The sequence below is a fragment of the Megascapheus bottae genome, chromosome 1 (assembly GCF_031878675.1).
Source record: "Megascapheus bottae isolate mThoBot1 chromosome 1, mThoBot2.hap1, whole genome shotgun sequence".
NCBI classification, from domain to species: domain Eukaryota; kingdom Metazoa; phylum Chordata; class Mammalia; order Rodentia; family Geomyidae; genus Megascapheus; species Megascapheus bottae.
The window spans coordinates 67,504,822-67,527,496 of NC_143509.1; the positions used below are offsets into that span (position 1 = coordinate 67,504,822).

At 39.7% G+C, this 22,675-nt stretch overlaps 1 protein-coding gene across 1 annotated transcript; it reads right to left on the reverse strand.

The window, feature by feature from the left end:
- Positions 1–6,894: 6,894 nt before the first annotated feature.
- On the reverse strand, positions 6,895–18,370 carry C1H3orf85 (chromosome 1 C3orf85 homolog). The gene is given in 3 exon segments (XM_090332402.1): positions 6,895–7,289; positions 8,638–8,771; positions 18,322–18,370. Coding segments are annotated over 3 exon segments (273 nt in total). The 3' UTR covers positions 6,895–7,199.
- Between the last annotated feature and the right edge of the window lie 4,305 nt (positions 18,371–22,675).

Sequence of the window (22,675 nt, forward strand, 5' to 3'; positions counted from 1 at the left end):
TTTACTGCCTGTGCTGAACCTCAATGCACAGATCTCAGCCTCCTGAGTAGCTAGGATTATAGGCATGAGCCACTTAGCCCAGCTTTACATGAACTACTTGCCAAGACTGACTTGAAACCATGACCCTCAGATGTCAGATTCTTTAGTAGCTAGGATTCTAGGCATAAGCCATTAGTGCATCCCTCTAAATCTTCACTGATACCTTTCCCGAGTTCCCAGGCTGAGTAAATTGGCTTTTCTCTGATCACAGGGTTTGTGACCTACTAAAGCTCTCCAAGGTAGGGGATATGACTCAATCCTCCTTAGGTTTTCACAATAACTATGTCAAAGAAAGGTATTTGTTGAATGAGAGAATAAGTGAATCACTAAATGACGTCAGGTAGAAAGATATTTGAAAGGGTAGATGAAATAATAGGAAAGGTACCAGACAACGGACAACTCTGAAATGTGGATAACAGAATTCTAGAGCCAATTGTTTGGAATGCTAAAATGGTCATAAACTGTAATGCAACCTTAGGCAAGCTACGACTGCTGTCACTACCACAAATACTACTACTACCGCTACACAAATGTTACTAATACCACTACAGGCATTTTTGTGTGTGTGCCCATCCTGGGGTTTGAGTCACACTTTGTGTCCTTGGACACTTTTGCTCAAGGTTTAGCACTCTGTCACTTGAGCCACGCAACCACTTCTGGCTTTTTCTGTGTATGTGGTATGGAGGATTCAAACCCAGGCTTTGTGAATGTGAGGTGGGTATTCTACCAGTAGGCCACACTTCCTGTCCATACTACTGGCAATTTTAATCCATGTTTAGTTGCATGCAGCCAGTGTTCAAACTACTATCTAGTATTTTAACTATGTATCACCCTGCTTATTCCTACATTCCTAAGAGGAAGCTGAGATCCAGAGAGGAACATGTCATGTATAAGACTGTACAGATGGAGGCAGTGAAACTTCCTTTCAAGTCCAGATACTCTGAATGGATAGCTATAAAAGGGCTTCTCCTATCAGACTGTTATAATTCAACAAGATAAACCATGTACACTGCATAGCAAATCTGTCTCAACAAATATTCCCTTTTAAATATTCAAAGCTTGTCTTAAAAACAAGTTTTCAACACACTATGTAGTCAGCTTAGAACCATGCTTCCTCCATCATTAAGAAGATTGAGATTGTTTCCTTGGGCTAAATTAGCATTGTATTGCCCACTAGGAGATCATGTGAATTGGCATTTTAGGCATTATAGGGGCTGGAATGTCCTGGAGACCCTAAAAAATGTCAGCCTGATGACTGGTCTCTGGCCTATTGGTCCACTTTTTCTCTAGAAGATATGGGAAAACAGGCAATTACGTATAAATAGTGTGTCTGATGGGCCTTAAATTTGGACTGAAGGGGCTTGAGAGTTTGAATTTAGTGAGGATGTCATGCTCAGTCACTTCCAGTTAAGTAGTTAGCTTATTTAATGAATCAGATGAAGAGGACAAATCACCATGGTTCCTTGCAGACTCAGTAAAAGATCTCTTCTACTTCAAGAGAATTCAGTAGCCAGTATTTACATTTTGAACATGGCGGGAGTTTTGTTTCATTACTTTACTTACTATGTGAAAATCACAGCCACAGAATTTACGTGTAGTCTTTTTAAGTTGTTGCTTGATGTTGTCTAGATGGCTTTAGTCTAGTGGCCGTTGGACAGCTGAAAAGAAAACTTCAAATAGGCACACATAGGATTTATGAAGTAGAAACGTAAATTGGATATGCTGTTGGTGCATGCCTGTAATCCTGGCTGAGGCTGAGTCAGAAGAATTGTAAATTGAAGCCAACTTGGGCTACAGACTAAAGACTGTCTCAAAAAAGCAAAACCCAAACCAAAACCCAAACCCATAAATTGCAGACACATATATAAAATGAGTATTAAAAAATAAATCTCACATCAACTCATCATCTCACATACCATTCTGAATTAATCAACTAAATCAAGCCATCCAGACAACTAATACTTGGATATAATTAATTTCTTCAAGCACTGACTTTTGAGATGCTTTGGTTCCAGTTGTTTTTGCATTACTCATTTAATATGCCATATAGTGTCTGAGTGTCTGTAAGTCTTGTCTAAGAAGTTATGTTCCCACCATACTTTACTCAATTCTGTAACAGTTGGGTACTAGATTTTTAGTTTTTAGGTGAATTATTTTACTTGGGCCTGCTTTTTTTTTTTTTTTTTTTTTTTTTTTTTGCTGTTTTGTCTGTCTGTTTCCTGGTGCCATGTGAATTTTTTTTTTTTTTTACCAGAACATCACATAAGTTTATTTCAGATGTAACAGCAATGTTAAAATTGACAAGTTTATCTTAACTGCACCAAGTAAACTTAGCCATTTAAGTATTTTTAAAGTTATTCCCTCCAAAAACTGAGGGAGCTTTTCTTTTCCACCACTACACACCATAGTTTCCCAATAGTTTTGTTTGGAGGACTTTCAGTTTAATTGATGAGTAAAAACTGCTTTACAGATACTTCAGAACTCCTTTCTCCAAATGAAAACAAATCTGGACAAATTTTATGTTACATAGATTTTTCTACAGATTCTGTCCTTTTGAACCTAAACGCAAATACCATACAGTTCAATTTTAACTTATTTGCCCCAGTATAACTATCTGTCCTGAAAAATGATATAATCAGTGATGCTCCAATGAAGAGAACTGATTCACCTCAGATTTTTTAAAATCAAAATAACCAACTCAATAAGGAGCATTGCTTTTACTCTTTACTGATTCACAGGCATATATATTTCTTCAAGCACTGACTTTTGAGATGCTTTGGTTCCAGTTGTTTTTGCATTACTCATTTAATATGCCATATAGTGTCTGAGTGTCTGTAAGTCTTGTCTAAGAAGTTATGTTCCCACCATACTTTACTCAATTCTGTAACAGTTGGGTACTAGATTTTTAGTTTTTAGGTGAATTATTTTACTTGGGCCTGCTTTTTTTTTTTTTTTTTTTTTTTTTTTTTTTTTTTTTTTTTGCTGTTTTGTCTGTCTGTTTCCTGGTGCCATGTGAATTTTTTTTTTTTTTTTACCAGAACATCACATAAGTTTATTTCAGATGTAACAGCAATGTTAAAATTGACAAGTTTATCTTAACTGCACCAAGTAAACTTAGCCATTTAAGTATTTTTAAAGTTATTCCCTCCAAAAACTGAGGGAGCTTTTCTTTTCCACCACTACACACCATAGTTTCCCAATAGTTTTGTTTGGAGGACTTTCAGTTTAATTGATGAGTAAAAACTGCTTTACAGATACTTCAGAACTCCTTTCTCCAAATGAAAACAAATCTGGACAAATTATATGTTGCATAGATTTTTCCACAGATTCTTTCCTTTCGAACTTAAATGCAATTTTAACCTATTTGCCCCAGTATAACTATCTGTCCTGAAAAATGATATAATCAGTGATGCTCCAATGAAGAGAACTGATTCACCTCAGATTTTTTAAAATCAAAATAACCAACTCAATAAGGAGCATTGCTTTTACTCTTTACTGATTCACAGGTTCTACCTCTTCCATATCTTTCTCTTCTGTAAGTGGATGGAATTATTCAATACAAGTTTGATGTAGGACAATTAACCCATTACACACACTTAAAATTTAGATAATGTCATTCACTAGTGTGGAAAAACAAACTATAATGATAGGGAGCCTACACAATCAATTCAAACTTTAATATTTTCCCCCTTTTACAACATGTATCTAATTTCATGAGGCAGCTATTCGGTTTTTCAATAACCACACTTAGGAATACATTCATAGGATTGCTTAGATAGTCCAGGTGAAAGGGTTATAGAAATAGAGGCAGTGTCATCTCAGAAAACTCATTTATATACCACAATTTATTTTGATATCCAGAAGTTTACATACAAAAAGTTTTAATAGTGTCTCATCAAAGTTACATTTGGAGAAGAAACTTCTCTGCATGTTTATTTGATAACAACCTAATTGCCCAATTGCTTCACAGTGTTATTTATACCACAATCAACTTGGCAGCTTACATTTTCATCTCTTTAGTGATGTACAATCTACCCAGCATCTTTATTTTATTACACTGAACAAAATGAATAAAGCCTCTTCCTTCTTTCTTCACCAAATTTGGCCCCAGTTACAGCTGTATAAGCGAATATGTTACGTGTCTCCAAACTAAGAGAGAGTTGCAATAGCTACTTTTATGTGTGAACTTGATTTGTGTCCAAATATGTGGTAGACTGTGTTGTTCTAGAATATATTATGGATATATTGTTGTGTGTACTTCTGTGCAAGTATATTTGTGTAAGATTTGCTTTGAAGCTAGTGAACTCTGATACTCTATAATATGGGTGGACCTCATCCAGTCAGTTAAGTACAAAAGGAAGACTTACCATGAGCAAAAGGGAATTCTGCCAGCAGAGGCCTCAGGACATGAACTGGTTCTTGGAAGTCTTCAGAACATCACCAGTCCACTCTGCAGACTTTGGATTTGTGAGGCTCTGTAACTATATGATCTTATCTTTAATCCTCTATGTATTCTCCTTGGTTTTATGTTTTGACATATTATTTTAGGAGGTCTTATCCATTAGGCAAGGTATTCCTATAATATTCATTAAATGATCAAAGAATAGACCTTGTGGTAACAAAACATAGACAATTGTTGAAATAGTAAAGAAGATACATTTATGGGTGACCTTTTTTATGAATGTTTGTGTGTGTTACTAGTACTAGGGGCAGAACCTTGTAATCCTTTTTTTTTTTTTTTTAAAGCCCTGGGGCTTGAACTCAGGGCCTGAGCACTATCCTTGAGCTTTCTCAAGGCTAGAGCTCTACCACTTGAGCAACAGCATCACTTCCAGCCTTTTCTATGTATGCGGTACTACTGAAGAATCAAACCCGGGTCTTCGTGCGTGCCAGGCAAGCACTCTACCACTAGGCCAAACTCACTGCCCGAGCCTTGTACTCTTTATTGGCTTTGTCTGCTCTAGACTAGTGTTCTACCATTTGAGCCATACCTCCACTTTTTGGTTCTTTCAGTTTAATGGAGATAAGAATCTGTTGGATCTGTCCACTTGGGCTGCCTTCACATCCTACCCTCTCACCTTTCAGGAAGCTAAAATGAGCATAGGCCACCCTATATGGAAACAATGTTCAACTTATTTCCCACTAAGCAAATAATCTTATTTTCTACTAACCAAATAGTCTACCACCAAGCTACACCCTTGGCCTCATTCAGTTGTATTTTGAATTAAAAAATATTTCTGGGGCTGGGAGTTTGGCTTAGTGGTAGAGTGCTTGCCTAGCATGCACTAAGCCCTTGGTTCAATTCCTTGGCATCACATACACTGAAAAAGCCGGAAGTGGTAGAGCACTTGCCTTGAGCTTTCTCAAGGACAGTGCCCAGATCCTGAGTTCAGGTCCCAGGACTGGCCAAAAAGTATTTCTGTTTATTAGAAATGCATAGTCATTATCACAAGAAGTTATAAAGAAGCCTTGATTTTTCCTTGAAGAGGCCTCTAGGCTGTGGGGAAAGGAAGTAGGCCACACTGAACAATTGTCAGGTCCCCTGGAGCTAAAGAAAGTTCTGTAGGTAAACTCTTATAGTTTTACAGCTTCTTGGGGTGTGATTTTCTTGATTAGTTGATGCTCAGAAAGTACTTAAGCCCCAAAAGGTCATCCATAGTCTCGAGAAAACATTTGATTTTACTTCATCATCCAAAAGCCCGCAGAAAACCTGATCTAGATACGTGGCGACAAATAGACTTTTGAAGATAGCAATCCCCCTTATCTGTGATTTAAAGGGGATAATCTTGGAGATGGTACATTGAAAAATTGAAATGGTATCTCACATTTATATGGAAAATTATATGAAAACTGAGGCCCACTTTTCTCTGTAGTCAATTTTTCTGTTGGGCTGACAAAGATGAATAATATAGTCAGTCATCACAATGAAACTGTTATTGCTTATTAAATCATGTATGAAGCTGTTTTGGAGTATAATATAAAGCCTGTACATTTGACAAAATCCCACCAGAAGCTTGCAGTTTGGGATGAGTGTTTGATGTCCCTTTATCATCACCTAGCACCGCATGTGACTTAGTTTTGTATTCTCCAGTACTCTCAATGGCATGCCTTTGATGTAAAAAGTTTCAAATAGGGCTGGGAGTTTGGCCTAGTGGTTAAAGTGCTTGCCTAGCATGCATGAAGACCCGGGTTCGATTCCTCGGTACCACATACATAGAAAAAAGCCGGAAGTGGTGCTGAGGCTCAAGTGGTAGAGCTCTAGCCTTGAGAAAGTGCAAGGACAGTGCTCAGGCCCTGAGCTCAAGCCCAGGACTGGAAAAAAAAAAAGTTTCAAATAGAAAGCTAGACTGAAAATAGTCTAGCTTTAGGAAGTGGTAAAAGTACTGAAAACCAAGAGAGGATACCAGCTCCATTTGAGATAAAAAAGTAAGCTGTTTTAGCCAAGAGCGGGTGGCTTACACTTATAATCCTACCTTCTTACAAGGTGGAAATCTGAGGATCAGGGTTCCAACCTAGTTTGGACAGAAAAGTCCATGGCACTCTTATTTGCAGTTAATGAGAGATAGAGCGAGGGTGGGAGTTTGGCCTAGTGGTAGAGTGCTTGTCTAGCATGCATGAAGACCTGGATTCGATTCCTCAGCACCACATAAATAGAAAAAAGCCAGAAGTGGTGCTGTGGCTCAAGTAGTAGAGCTCTAACCTTGAGAAAGTCCAAGGACGTGCTCAGGCCCTGAGTTCAAGTCCAGGACTGGCAAAAAAAAAAAAGCCACAAGTGGAGCTCAATTGTTGGGGCACCAACCTTGAGTGAAAAAGCCATTGAAGTTCTGAGTTCAATCCTCAGTACACACACACACACGTTTCTCAAAGAAGAGTCAACAGAAATCAGAAATACAAAGCTATGAGCAGTGACTTAGGGACACTACGTTGAAAAAAATTTTTTTTTCTTCTCTTTTTTCATAAAAGTCCTTGATGGAGAATTCATTTCAAGAACAAGCATTTATTGAGACCTTCCCATTCTAGGTCTTCACACCGCATGTGATTCCTCTGTCCAACAACTCTGTTATACAGACATAATACCTGTTTCTCCAAACCTGGTGATTTTGGTTCATTGTCACATTGAATCCCAGGACCTTTGTTCGGCTTTGTTCAGCTTAGTGTATTTACTGGCTACTAGATATATCAAAAGTGAAGGTATTCATGTCCAAATAATAGTGTGCAATTGTTTTTAAAGATGCCCATATTTCCCGAGCCTGCAACAAAAGAAACCTAAGTCACGATCTCTGAATGTGTAGCACATGTTACAATAGTTATTCTGATTATCTAACAGATATCCTTAATGATGGGGACAAATGTATATGACAACAGAGTTTGCTTTTCACTCTTTCCATTGTCTGAAATGTACATGCTGATGTTCAAGTGTGTTATGATGTTGGTAGGGTCACAATATGAATCAGTGCGGTAGTCCTGTTACATTACAGAACCTGTCAAGTTGATTACAGAGCTGGTGTACAATTACAGGCAGGAAGTGTGCTTAAAAATTTCAACATTCCAAGACACAGCCTGCCAGCCTATCTAATTATTTAATTTTCCAAATAAAAAATGTCTTGTTTTCATACTTCTAAATGATGCATGTTGGGGAAAAAAACAGACATAGAACAAGATACATGATTCAGGCTGGTGATTTTCATCAACAAATGCTAAGCAGAAATAAGCTAATCATGGTAACTCAGACAGAACACCGTCATGTGGGGGGAGCGGTTAGGACTGGAGCTACATGAAAATAAGAAAATTCAATTTTGTGATGAGTTTGTACAATGCTCATGTCTGGTGATACTGAGAGCTGTATACATATATAAGAAAGATGGATAAAGGAATAAGTTAAGTAATAAATATCATATAGTTTTTTTTTACTCAAACAGCAAAACTGTAAGAAGGAAATCAGGAATAATTGGAATCCTCAGATAATTTAACAATTTTGTTTGCCCAATGTTTCAGTCTTCTTTTATCAGAAAAACAAACAGGAGATAATACTGGCTAATTCAAGGTTTTTCTTTATTAACTTGAAGTAAAATTGCAAACAAATAGGAGCACATACCAAAGGCAAGCAAATGAAGGAAAAAACATTAAAGGCTTGGATAATTGTCACACAAGAAAATTATCCACTGAATAACTAAGTGAGAGCAAACCCGAATGGGTCCATTATCCATTTATCCTGCTCACTGAACACATCATAAGTCATTAAGCCTTGGTACATAACAGTCATTCTGTAAGTCCAAGGAATAATTAGCTTGATGGATAAGATATGGACCTTACCTTTGTAATCTAGGTGGAGAGGTTGGGTACATAAATATGGGCAAATAGCACACAAAGGAGAGAGGGAAAAAAAAGTGAAGGGCCTTCTTTAAAGGAAGAGGAAGACTTTGGAGAGGAAAAAATAGCTAAGTTTAATCTTTAAGCAAGAAATGGCATTTATTAGATGAACACTCACTTTACAGAATGGGCAAGGATAGCATGGCTCAAGAAAGATAGAGGAAAACTGGAGATTATGCTAAAGATATCTTTATGTTTGGAGATGTAATGTAAAGGAAATGCATGTACCTGGTCAGCCAGTGTGAGCCTCCACTCAATGGAACTGTGGTCAGGATCCCAGCAATCTTGTGAATATACATGTCTTTTCAGATGAAGGAACTGGTTTGCAGGGTCTTCCAACAAAAATGGTGCTCCCAAAACGTCTGCAATTCAGAGGCAAAGAGCACAGTATCTCTTAGAGGAATAGTTTTACATCTTAGTTGTTCCTCCAAACAAAGACAGAGATGTAGTTTGGGGAGTCTAGTTTGCTGAGAAAAGTCCTCTGGAAAAAATTAAGCCTTGAGGGAGAGGGCTGCTTCTTGACCCCCTGTCATACTGCATTGTCACCACTCTGTTGAAGCTGCACTGTTGGACCATAGGAAAGCCACTGCGGAGTGGTAGATGAAGAAGGATTTCAGTGTTCTCACACATCTGTAGGCCTGGATTAACATTGTAGCTCTGTTATTTCTGGGGAAAAGTTTCTTGATTACTGTGAGCTCTAGTAAGTTATGTGGGGGGAAAAAGGCATAATAGTAGCAACACACACACACACACACACACACACACACACACACACACACATGATTGCTATAAGGACTGGATAAATGAACAGGAATTATAGAATACCTATTTTAACTGGCCAGCCAACAATTTTATTCTTGCCTGCCTCCCTCCCTCGCTCCCTCCCCCTGCCTCTTTCTTTCTTTCTTTCTTTCTTTCTTTCTTTCTTTCTTTCTTTCTTTCTTTCTTTCTTTCTTCTCTCTTTCTGTGAGTCATGGGGCTTAAACTCAGCCTGGGCACTGCCCCTGAGTCCTACAGCTCAAGGCTACTGCCCTACCCCTGGGCCTAGATGTTGTCCCTGAGCTCTTCAGCTCAAGGCTACTGTCCTAGCCTTGAGCCAAGCCCCACTTACTGTTTTCTAGAGGTTAATTGGAGATTAGAGTCTCAGGTCCTTTTGTGCCCAGGCTGGCTTTGAACCTTGATCCTCAGATCTTAGCCTCCTGAGTAGCTAGGATTACAGGCATGAGCCACCACGTCCAGCTTCTTCTTCCCTCCCTCCCCCCCCTCTCTCCCCCCTCTCTCTCCCTCCTCTCTCCCTCTCTCCCCCTCTCTCCCTCTCCCTCCCTCCCTCCCTCCTCCCTCCCTTCCTCCCTCTCCTCTCCTCTCCCTCTCCCTCTCTCCCTCTCCCTCTCCCTCTCCCTCTCTCTCTCTCTCTCTCTCTCTCTCTCTCTCTCTCTCTCTCTCTCTCGCCAGTTATGGGGCTTGAACTCAGGACCTGTGCTCTGTCCTTGAACTTTTTTCAAGGCTAGAGCTCTACCACTTGAGCCACAACACCACTTCCAGACTTTTCCTATGTATGTGGTACCGAGGAATCAAACCCCTGGTCTTCGTGCATGCTAGGCAAGCACTCTACCAATAGGCCAAACTCCCAGCCCCTGTTCCTGCTTTCTTAATGCTCCCAACTGGTACTTGTCATTCAGTTTGAAGCAGGTTGTTCCCAAATTTAACCCTATGTGTAAATAGCTAGTAGTGACAGATCAACCATTCAACAGAACCAGCCTATGTTTTTCAGGCATTTTAGGATCTTAAAATTCTAACTGTGCGTATTTGGTATTTTATCCAAACTAAAACATAATTACATTCAAAATTGCCATGTGAATATACACATACAAAAAAGAACATTATTACCTACACGTGGCAACTACTCAAACTGCTTCATTTGTGGTATATAAGCATTTATTACAAAAATTGATTGCAAGTAATTATATATGGGATACTCAGTCTCATAATTAACAGAGTTTTAATAATCTAGCCTTTGTGAGGACCAAGATCACCATGTGATAAGATATAAAAGACATAAAACTTCTATAAAAGATAAGATATATAAGATATAAAAGAAGCCTGCTTGTCTAGTTGGGATCAAAGGTCAAGGGCACCAACAGAACCAGGTAGCATGTGATTTGACTGTGTGTGGAAGCTTAGGAGAAAAGCATTGTTAATAACCCCCGGGGCATCTAGATGCAAACAGCTGTGCTCATTGTCAAGGTAATTGCTTAATTTGTTCTTGTTGTTTTCCCCTCCATCCTCTCCTCCCCAACAGGGTGTCTAGTGAATATCACTGCTGCATTTGTTCCTCCTTTGTCCCCATCTTCTGTGCCCCCTTTCTCCTCCAAGGCAAAAGTTGCAGAAATCAACAACAGTGCTGGCCATAGGTAGTTCATGTTTATAATCTTATCTTACACAGGAGGCCGAGATGGAGGATCAAGGTTTCAAGCCAGCCAAGGCAGGAAAGTGTGTGAGACTCCTATCTCCAATAAACTACACAGAAAAAGGAGAAGTGGCTCTGTGGCTCAAGTGGCAGAATGCTAGCCTTGAGCACAAAGAGGCTTAGGGACAGCATTCAGGACTGAGTTCAAACCCCAGGACTGGCAAAACAAAACAAACCAGGAATCCAAAACAATGACAAAGGAGAAAAAAAAACAAAAACAAAAATAAGAAGTAAAATAAATAAAACCTCTAGTTTCCATTCCTTGGAGTTCATTTCAATAAACATTGTATGATTATATGCACGTAGCTATGAAGTCCTTGTGATCCTCTTGTAAGAATTAGATTGTTTGTTTAAAGCTGAAGGAAAGTGAACAAAATTATACCAATGAGAAATCTCAAGAGCAATATCTGAGAAGAATGGTAAGAAGTGACTAGACAAAAGACTTCAAAATGTTCACATTGAACTTTAGAATTCATTACTGGCAAGGGCCAGATACTGTCCTGGTACTATTTCATCAAATTTAATGCCATTCCATTAGTACGTCTGTGGAAGTCATTCTCTCTGGGAGGTCTAAAGCTCACTGCCTCCCACTATTCATAGCTTTGTGCAGTCTCCTCTTTCATTTAGTAGGACTAGTCTGTATAGTCATAGGGTATGGCAGAAATTATGGAGTGTGAAATTGGGGGCTAGAGTAAAAAAAAAAAAAAGACAGTATAGTTTTCTGCTTTGCTCATTTTGGATCACTTCCTCAAGGGAAATTACATGCTATGTTCTGAGGACACTCTCCCTGGAGGAGAGACCCATATGACAGAGAAGTGAAGTTTCCTTCCAATAGCCATCTCCATGAGCCTTGGAACCTGCTATTTTTTGACTCCAGAAGATTGTATTTCTGGGAGGACAATTTTCCTGTGCCATTTCACAAAACTCTTAGAGTTACAAAAGAATTACAAAACTCTTGGAGGCTTTAAGTTCCTAACCCTAAACTTGAAGAAATAAATACTGTCTCAAAATGCTCAGGTTAAGGAAAGTACTAAGTACAATGTACCATAAGCACTTAGTAAAGTCAAGGTAAACTGCCAGTCTCCAGAGATGGAACTGGAGGGAGGCTACTGGAGGTCCTAGAGTACAGAAGTCAAAAAGGAATGCAGTTTCAGTGGAATGTGAATTTGATTTCTCTCACACTAGATCTAACTCTCATAACCAGCATTGTCCAGAAAGAGAAACAAAAGTAGCCCTGGCCAATCACGGACACCTGTATGGAAAGCTAGGAGATTAATAACTCTTGGCGTTAAAAAACTGATATTACAGTCAGAGTTCATGATTAATTAGAAGGTACTTTGGGATTAGATCATTCATGTATTAATTCTGGTGTTGAAATGGAGGAAGTTTAATTGAGCTGGGCTTCAATGGATAGGTAAGGTCGTAGTATTTAAGAGGAAGAGAGTGAAAATTAACAGCACATATTGTGAAGGACTGAGGAGCCAAGGAACATAGGTATCAGAGTAAAGAGCAGCAGTTCTTCCTTTGACAATGCCACTGGAAGATGAGATGACAGGGCTGAAGCATTCAGAGATAGTGTTGGAAAAATGAGCTGGTTTTTCCTCTTGAAAGATTTTATATTTTTCTTTTCTGTCAGCTGTGGGGCTTGAACTGAGGGCTTGGATGCTGTCTCTGAGCTTTTCCACTCAAGGCTGCATAGTGCCCTACCACTTTGAGCAACAGTACACTTCTAGTTTTCTGGTGGTTAACTGGAGATAAGAGTCTCACATACTTTTGTGCCTGGGCTGTCTTTGAACCATGATTCTCAGATCTCAGCATCCTGAGTAGCTAGATCATAGGTGTGAGCCACTGGCACCAGGCCTTTCTTTTTTTGTTTTAAGACATGTTAGTATGTAGATACTTTCCAGAATTGGCTTTATTCTTTCAGAAAAAAGGTATCAGTCACCATTTTAGATATTTCACATATTATGATCCTGTTTAAAAAAGATGTTTTTCAAAACAAAGTGAGAAGGCTATGCCAAGTTGATCTGGCATCATTAACAACAAGTAAATATGTCTAAATGTTTATTCTTCTCATGATGCAACTTCCAGGTGGGTGAAAAAATTACAATAATTGCTTAACATAATGTTCACCTCTAAGCTTCTAACAAAGAAACCTATATTCTGCACCACAATTATCCTGGTACAATCACTCAGGGAAAAAAAAAGTACTATTATATAAGTCTCTATAGAGAAGCGTGCTTTAAAATATATGTCATTGCTATTTGAAACTAATTTAAATTCTTTCTTTTTGTACAAGCTTCTATCTTTTATCCCTCCTAGAAAATGTTTTTCTGGAACAATTTTCTCTCCCTCCCCAGGACAAAGCATCTAACTCAGCAATATAGGCCCAGCAGACACCCAATAAATATTAATCCATGCTGATAATAAGATCACTCAGGAGAAGAGGCAGAAAGTAGTATTTATTATCCTATATTATAAATGAGGGAATTAATACACAGAGATGAAATGACTCACTCAAGGTCACATAGTGAGTCAGTGGCAGGGATGGAAATAAAATCTAAGTAATATAGAAGGACACGCTATTATCCTTTCTGCTTGGGAAATTTCTCCTCCCCTTTTCATTTGGCTTGATCAACCTTGAAAGTTAGTGAGAGCAAGATCAGGGTTTTGAGTTTGTGAGTCTAAATAAAATGGCTAGGGCTTTAAAACTGATCCCTGAGTTTTATTGCTTTGTTAAATTTTAAATGGATGATGATGATGATGATGATGATGATGATGATGATGATGATGATGATTTTTTAAGACATAAAGCCAGCCTAGGTTAATGTCTTCTTTATTTTTATTTTTATGTATTATTTTTGTCAGTTGTGGGGCTTGAATTCAGGGTCTGGGCTGTATCCCTGAGCTCTTTTGCTCTGCCACTTTGAGCCACTGCTTCACTCCTGGTTTTCTGGAAGTTAACTGGAGTTAAGAGTCTCACAGGCATGCCTACTTAGGCTGGCCTTGAACAGTGATCCTCAGATATCAGTTTCCTCAGTCGCTAGGATTACAGGAGTGAGGCACCAGCACCCAGCTTCCTTTCTTAAGCTTTATGAATATATGGCATAAAAATATCTTTCTATCTTTCCTTCTTTTCCCTTCACTTTGTGTCGTTCAGTTTTAATAGGACCTGTCAATGTTCTACCTAAATATTTCTCAAATACTTTCTACTGGAAACTCCATACAGTAGAAATAAAGGAAATCATGCAGTGAAAATAAGGCAGATGCTGCTGGATCTGGAGATATAGGGGGTCACTGCTCTCCTTATACAAGTCAAGGGGGAGTAGATGTCTCATTTTTTTTTTCTTTTTTTTGCCTTCTTAATGTCTGCCTAACTCACAGGGCCACCTCTGATTCTGGCACTGCCATTTCATTCTGTTAAATGAGTATAAATAATATGCTCTTCAAGACCTCTTCCAACTCAAACATTTTCAACTAGAATAGGTTCGCAGAAAAAAGGTCATTAACTAAAGATGACTTTCTCTACTGCTATGATGTTAGTACATGTGTATAGGAGATGCTAAGTGATCACCAATCCCACAGATAGAAGTAAGTGAAAGAGAGGCAATACCTATCTTAACCTTTCATGGTAGTACATGCCTGGTGTCCCAGCACTGCAGGCAGGAGGATTGATACTTGGGATTAGCTTGGGTTAAGTGCTGCTTGATTTTGGGCCAAAAACCCACTACCACCAATGGCCAACAACAACAACAATCTATCTAGGAATGAAAACAAAATAGATAAATGTGCATTCATATTATGCACAAATGGATACATTATCATGAATTTCTGGCATTATGGGAGTCACAAAGATGGCATTTCAAATGGAAAGACTTATATTACCATGGTCATGTAGGTTGAAAGAGACTATTTAAAGCTGATGGTGGAGAAATGACTGAAGATTTTATGTACTGTGCACATGACCATGAACATGATGAAGGTGATAGGAAACTGTTTATGTAGGAAGAGATCAGAAACGCCTCAGTGAAGGCTTTTAGGATTTTTTTTTTTTTTTTTTTGCCAGGCCTGGGCTTGAGCTCAGGGCCTGAGCACTGTCCTTGGACTTTCTCAAGGCTAGAGTTCTGCCACTTGAGCCTCACCAGCACTTCTGGCTTTTTTCTATTGTATGTGGTACTGAGGAATCGAACCCGGGTCTTTGTGCATGCTAGGCAAGTAATCTACCACTAGGCCAAACTCCCAGCCCTGCTTTTAGGATTTTTTAAATGAGGAAAGTGAGGAAGCACACTTAGAAGCAATCCCACACATCCTCTTTGCCTCTGGTGCATTCTTCCCTGGGGAAGGAGTGTGCCTCATTCAGTCATTAAATTCAACGGCCCAACTTGGCCTGTCCACCTCAGCTTTCTCTCTTCCCCTTGGGAGTCAGCTGCCTCTTAAGAGGCTTTCTGTTCTGATTGTGCACCTCTGCCCCGATTTGGGGTTCAATCATCAAGTCTTGTGTGTGACCTCTTCTGAGATGTATCTTCCCAGTTAGCCTTTCGGTGCCATAAAGGAAATGGATTACATCCCCAAATTCTCTTTGCTTTATTTTATTTATTTATTTTTTTTTGTGGGTCATGGGGCTTGTACTTGGCCAGGGAGCTGGTCTCTGAGCTCTTCAGTTCAAGGCTACCATCCTACTCTTGATCCACAGTCCCACTTCCCGTTTTCTAGAGGTTAATTGGAGATAAGTCTTTTTGTTCCTGGCTGGCTTTGAACCTTGATCCTCAGATCTCAGCCTCCCGAGTAGCTAGGATTGCAGCTGTGAGCCACCACACCTGGCTTTCTTGTTTTATTTCTAACTTCTCAAAACCAGCACAAAGAACGGGAATGCTATTTGTTGGGATTGGAGGTAGTTCAGAGGCCCTCACTGGCTGCTTTCCCATTCTTCCTGGAAACAGCAGATGAGCAAAGTGGGTAAGCACCTTAATCATTGTCGTGTGTGAGTCAGCTGCAGCTGCCACGTCAAAGCAGAGCTACGTGAGTGCTGAGGAGAAAGTCTGCCTTCTACTTTAGCAGAGTGCCAAAGAAAGCTATCTTAAAAAAAAGAAAAAAAGAAAAGAAAGAAAGAAAAAAGAGGGGGGGCCGGGAGTTTGGCCTAGTGGTAGAGTGCTTGCCTAGCATGCATGAAGACCGGGTTTGATTCCTCCGTACCCACATATGTAGGGGAAAAAAAAAGCCAGAAGGGGTGGTGCCATGGCTCAAGTGGTAGAGCCCTAGCCTTGAGAAAATCAAGGGACAGTGCTCAGGCCCTGAGCTCAAGCCCAGGACTGGCAAAAAAAAAAAAAAAAAAAAAAAGATGCTGGAAGTGGCTCTTGGGCTCAAGTGGTAGAGTGCAAGCCTTGAGGAAAAGCAGCTCAGGGACAGTGATCAGGCCCTGAGTTCAAGCAGAGAGAGAGAGAGAGAGAGAGAGAGAGAGAGAGAGAGAGAGAGAGAGAGAGAGGGAGAGGGAGAGGAGAGGGAGAGGGAGAGGGAGAGGGAGAGGGGAGAGGGAGAGGGGAGAGGGAGAGAGGGAGGGAGAGGGAGGGAGAGGGAGAGGGAGAGGGAGAGGGAGAGGGAGAGAGAGAGAGAGAGAGAGAGAGAGAGAGAGAGAGAGAGAGAGAGAGAGAGAGAGGAGGGAGGGAGGGAGGGAGGGAGGGAGAGGAGAGGGAGAGGGGAGAGGGAGAGGGAGAGGGAGAGAGAGAGAGAGAGAGAGAGAGGGGGGGGGGGGGAGAGGTGCCCAATTAGAAATAACCCAAAAGATTACCCTCAATTTTTTTGTTTTTATTGTATCTATTATTATATTTATTCATTTATTTGGAAACAAGGTATCACTATTAAAATCAGGGACTGGCCTCCAACTCATAGTCTTCCTGCTTCAGCCTTCTAAGAACTGGGATTGCAAGTGAATACTACCACGTTTTGTTCAATTTCATTCTCAACAAGAGTCAGATGATATATAATAGGTTTATTTTGCACATTTCCTCTCTACATTGGATTTTAGTAAATGTACTATTGGGACAGAAAGTGTGGAGTTTAGCCCTACTCTTCTCCATTCCCACTGAGAGTTGTCAGGAAGCACAACAGTGTTGTAAGCTCTCATGCTACTCGACTTTGAGCAGCTAATGTCAACCAGGTCCTTCACTGAGGAATTCTGGCCCTGCATTCTGGTGACTATGACTGGAATGGCTGTGCTGGAAGAACAGCCTGCTGCAGAGTTATGAGAAGCCGTGTGTGTGTGTTTCTTCATCTCAGGACTTCCCTGCTTAGGCTGGCTTCGAACCTTAATCTTAACATGTCAGCTTCTTGACTAGCTAGGATTATAGGTATGAATAATTAGAATCTAGTTATGATCTATAATATTTAAACACAATTAGAATGCAAAGCACATTAAGTGATTAAATCTTTATTGTTATTGTTATTATAAAGGAGATGTACAGAAGGGGATGACTGAATCTCTGTATTAACATGCATCAGAATTAAAAGCTAGTTCCCCTCCTCACCCCACCACACAACCCATGCTGTTTAGCTATGGGGGAAGCTTCAGCCAAACTATAATAGTTTTTGCATGGATCTCAGATACTTATTCTGCTTTAGTTTTCTGTGAGAAAATTTTTTTTTTTTTTTTTTGCCAGTCCTGGGCTTGGGCTCAGGGCCTGAGCACTGTCCTTGGACTTTCTCAAGGCTAGAGCTCTACCACTTGAGCTTCAGCACCACTTCCGGCTTTTTTCTATGTATGTGGTACCGAGGAATTGAACCCGGTCTTCATGCATGCTAGGCAAGCACTCTACCACTAGGCCAAACTCCCGGCCCCTGTGAGAAATATTTTTAAATTGTAGAGGTTTAAGTATAAAGACAGTTTATATCTTTAGAAGAATTGAAGCTTTTTTTTTAAAACAAGGAAAACAAATGACTTCTCTGTTCAATTCTGAGATAAGCTACAGAATTGCTGGGTCATTCTGTTAGCAAATCACCTGGTGTCTGGTGCCTTCCTTTGATCTGCCTTTAAAACGCCCCCTTTCCAAAGCTACAGCCTTACAGTAGGTTAATGAATTCAAGCTCCCAAAGTATTCTGAGGTCTCCTAGTAATGGCACTATGTAAGTATTGCAGTTTCTAAGAGATATTTAAATACTTTCTTTGTTCAAGGACACCAGAGCACTTCACTGGAAACAGCAATTAAATAGATTTCTTAGCAAGAGTATCCAGTTAATATGTTAATACATAATTAGAAATAAAGCAATCATACACTCACAAGTACAATTAACCTGCTCAAAACCACAGCGTGACACAATCACTTGGCTCCTAGATGCTTTCTAATAGGTCTAAGGATAAAGCATTGTTGTTCATTTCTTCACAAAGTTAAAAAGACTTATCAATCTGATACAGCTAAACAATATGATACATAAAAGAAGAAATAGAATCTTACCTACGAGCAAAGGTTGAGCACAAGGCTACTTGAGAATTTTATAGGCCATGATCCTGTTTTAGAAAGAAAAGGATTTATTTAATTTAGCCCAGACAAAGCTTTAGGGTAGAGCAGGTCTTTTTTTCAGAACTATAATGCATTTCTTGTATACCTTGAATCCCTACAAGCTGAAACCAGAGAGAGGCTCTTTCTTGATGCGGCTAATTTTATATACCTCCTGCCTCTCCTACCCTTTGGACTTTTTGAGCTGACCTTTTACAGGCTGTAAAGAGCCATTTATTTATTTACTAATTTTACTATCCACATAGACTAATGTAATACTGAAAAAAACCATGAAAAGCTAGCTACTTACACATTACTGGTAGAAATGTAAAATAGTATAGTCACTTAGGAAAACAGTTCAACAAATTTCTTAAAAATCACAGCATGCCATTATGGCTCTATCTAGCAGTTGTACTAATGGGTACTTATTTATCTCTGAGACATAAAAACTATGTTCACACAAAACTCTGTGTAAGAATTTTTCCAATAGCTTTGTTAGTAGTAGACAAAAACTAGAAATAAGCCAGGTGCCCTTGAACACTGAATTGTTAAATTGTGGTACATCTATGTCATGGATTACTTTCATTAATAAGAAGAATTTTTCTTTTTTCTTTCTTTTTGGCCAGTCCTGGGGCTCTTCAACTCAGGGCCCGGGTACTGTTCTTGAGCTTTCTCATAGACTAGTGTTCTACCACTTAAGCCTCAATACTTCCGGCTTGTGTATGTGGTTCTGAGGAATAGAACCTGGGCTGCAGCTTCATGTAATGCTAGGCAAGCACTCAGTCACTAGGCTACACTCCAGAACCAAAAAAATAATTCCTCCTCCTCCTCCTCCTCCTCCTCTCCTCCTCCTCCTCCTCCTCCTCCTCCTCCTCCTCCTCCTCTTCTCCTCTCTCCATCTCTTCTTCTTTTCTTCTCTTCTTCTTCTTCTTCTTCTTCTTCTTCTTCTCTTCTTCTTCTTCTCTCCTCCTCCTCCTCCTCCTCCTCCTCCTCCTCCTCCTCCTCTTCTTCTCTCCTCCATCTCTTCTTCTTCTTCTTCTTCTTCTTCTTCTTCTTCTTCTTCTTCTTCTTCTTCTTCTTCTTCTTCTCCTCCTCCTCCTCCTCCTCCTCCTCCTCCTCCTCCTCCTCCTCCTCTTTATCTTTTTGTGGGCCATGGGGCTTGAACTCAGCCTGGGTGCTGTCCCTGAGCTCTTTCAACCAACCTTGAGCCAAGCCTCACTTCCTGTTTTCAAGCCTCATGACCCACAAAAAAAAAAAAAAAAAGTCTCAAGCATTTCCTGCCTAGGCTGGCTTTGAATTTCGTATCCTCAAAGATCTCAGTCTCCTGAGTAACTAGGATTACAGGTGTGAGCCACTGATGCCCAGCAAATATATATATATATTTATTAATATTTTAAATAAATATATGTAGCAATCAGGATCAATTATTTGTGCATTTCTGATATGTCTATAATATGCATACAATGTACCTGTTGATTATTGAGATCATCTGTTTCCTAATTTAGATAATTTATGTCATCTTCATGAAAATAAACTGGAAATAAGGCAAGGAGAGTAGCGAAGTGGGGGTGAAGCAGGAGAAAGTAGATGGGCATGTGTACAAAGGGAAAATGGAGGGGGCTTCGTGTGCATTGTGGTAGTGGATGAGGAAAAATTGTATAGACCTTCAAAACACATATTACAGACACACCACACACACTCACACATTCACCCAAGAAAACAAGCAGAGTGGGAAATCTGTGACCAGTAGATCATACCAGTGTTGGTATCTCTGGTTTTTGATAATATGTTATAGTTTCTCAAGATGTGTTTCCTGGGGAAACCTTGGTAAAGGATACCATATAATTTTTCCTTCTTTCTTTCTCTTCTTCTTTCTTTCTTTCTTTCTTTCTTCTTTTCTTTCTTTCTTTTCTTTCTTTCTTTCTTTCTTCTTCCTTTGTTTTCTTTCGAGTGTGTGTGTGTGTGTGTGTGTGTGTGTGTGTGTGTGTGTGTGTGTGTTTGTGTTTGTGTTGGTTGTGGGGCTTGAACTCTGGGCCTGGGCGCTGTGAGCTCTTCAGTTCAAGGCTATTATCCTAGCCCTCTGGAGCCACATTGCCACTTCTGGTTTTCTGATGGCTAATTGGAGATAAGATTCTCAGGCTGGCTTTGAACTCAGATCCTCAGATCTTAGCCTCCTGAGTAGCTAGGATTACAGGCATGAGCCACCACACCCTGCCTTCATATCATTTCTTACAAGTTCATGTGGATCTACTTATATCTGAATAAAGTTTAGTAAAAACAAGAAATGTTTAACTGCACTGTCAAGTTTGTTTCCAACCAAACACAGAATAGTAAAAGCAAAACACTACTTTCATGTTATTGTTACAAATACTTACTTGTTCAGAGGTGTGGTGAACAGTTAACAGCTGAATAAATTATTATCTAATAAAATTGATACGGAATGGCAAGTTACACATGGGTTACTCTGTCTAATCTGTAATAAGTGTAAAAATATAAAAATGGTAAAGAAGCTGGGTTACTAATGGCTCATAACTATAATCTTAGATAGTCTGGAGGCTGAGATCTGAGGATCGTGGTTTGCATCCAGCCTGGACAAGAGAATTTGTAAGACTCTTATCTCTAGGAAGCTACTCAGAAAAAGTTGGAAATAGTACTGTGGCTCAAGTGGTAAAGTGATAGCCTTTAGTACAAAGAAGGTCAGGGATGGTGCCCAGGCCCTAAGTTTAATCCTCAGGACTGGCAAGAGAAAGACAACGACAAGACAAGGCAAGACAAGAAAAGAAAAGAAAGGGAAAGATGTATCTGACTTTGTTACCTGGAATATATATATACATTTGTTTATTTGAAATAGGGAAGGGAAGGGGGGAAACAAAATGATTGGGGAGGGAGTGGGGGGGGGAGGGGAAAACGGGGAGAAAAACATAAGAAGGGGTATCAATGTTCAAGAACTAATGCATCTACTACCTGACAAATGTAACTGTAACCCCTCTATACATTATACAATTTTTTTTAAAAAGGAAAAAAAAGTGGTAAGGAAAATGACTTCCTTTCCCTTTTAATGATTTTTTTCTGTTTCTCGTTCCTCACCTCCTTTTCTGCCTTTCTTTCTTCTTTTCTTTTCCTCCCTCCTTCCCTCCCTCCCTCCCTCTCCTTTTCTCTTTCTGTCTCTCTCTTTTTCTCCCTTCTCTCCCTTCTTCCCTCTCTCCCTTCTTTCTTTCCTCCCTTCCTACTTTCTTTCATTCTGTCTTTCTTTCTCTTTATTTCCATGGCTTGAACTCCTCCACTTGGCTTTTTAGCTCACAGCTGGCACTCTACTAGCCCAGTTCTGGAGCTGCTCTTTCTCATATCAATATCCTGTAGTGTTAGGCCATGTTCCCCTGCATTCTAATTCCATACATTTATTTCATTATTCCTCAATAGATTACAAGCTTCTTGTAAGCTGGAACTGCTTTTCCCATAAATTTCAGCGTTTATTATAATGCTTGTCATATAACAGCCATCACCCAACAGTACCAAACTTATAAAAATCAAACCAGTCAAACTACAATAAGGTGAGTCAATGTTTCTCTGAACACTCGTTTCTCAGTTACAGCTGCTTTTCCCAACTGCTTATAGAATATATGCAGAATGTAGCAGCTTTGGTTTTTTTTTGTTGTTGTTGTTGTTTTTTGCCAGTCCTGGCTTGAGCTCAGGGCCTGAGCACTGTCCTTGGACTTTATCAAGGCTAGAGCTCTACCACTTGAGCCTCAGCACCACTTCAGCTTTTTCAATGTATGTGGTACCAAGGAATTGAACCCGGGTCTTCGTGCATGCTAGGCAAGCACTTTAACCACTAGGCCAAACTCCTGGCCCCAGCAGCTTTGTTTTTTAATGATGAAGACTGAGTTTAGCTTACATTTCCCTGAGCTTGACTCTTCTTACGATCTCTGTAAAAAAAAAAAAAGTTGGAATCCATGAAAATTGGCAATCCTTAATTATGAAGAAAAAGAAATGCTCCGTGAAATGAAACTAGGTTCTATCTTTGGAAAAAGTCTGAAGATCAAGTGGCATGAATTAATGAAGGCCATCAATGGCTCTGCTTACAACTCTGATGCTTTACATTTGCAAAGTATTACTTTTATACAGTATGACAGACTTGGTAAGCTCCCATGGGTCTCTGCAATATTGATAAAATATAAATGTTAGAAGAAGTCCAATATGATTCAAATTTGGCTGTAATGTGTGTTGATGCTCGCATATGACTATGCCAAACCTCAGATCTTAGTCTCCTGGTTACCTAGTATTACAGGCAGGAGCCATCTATGCTTGCTCT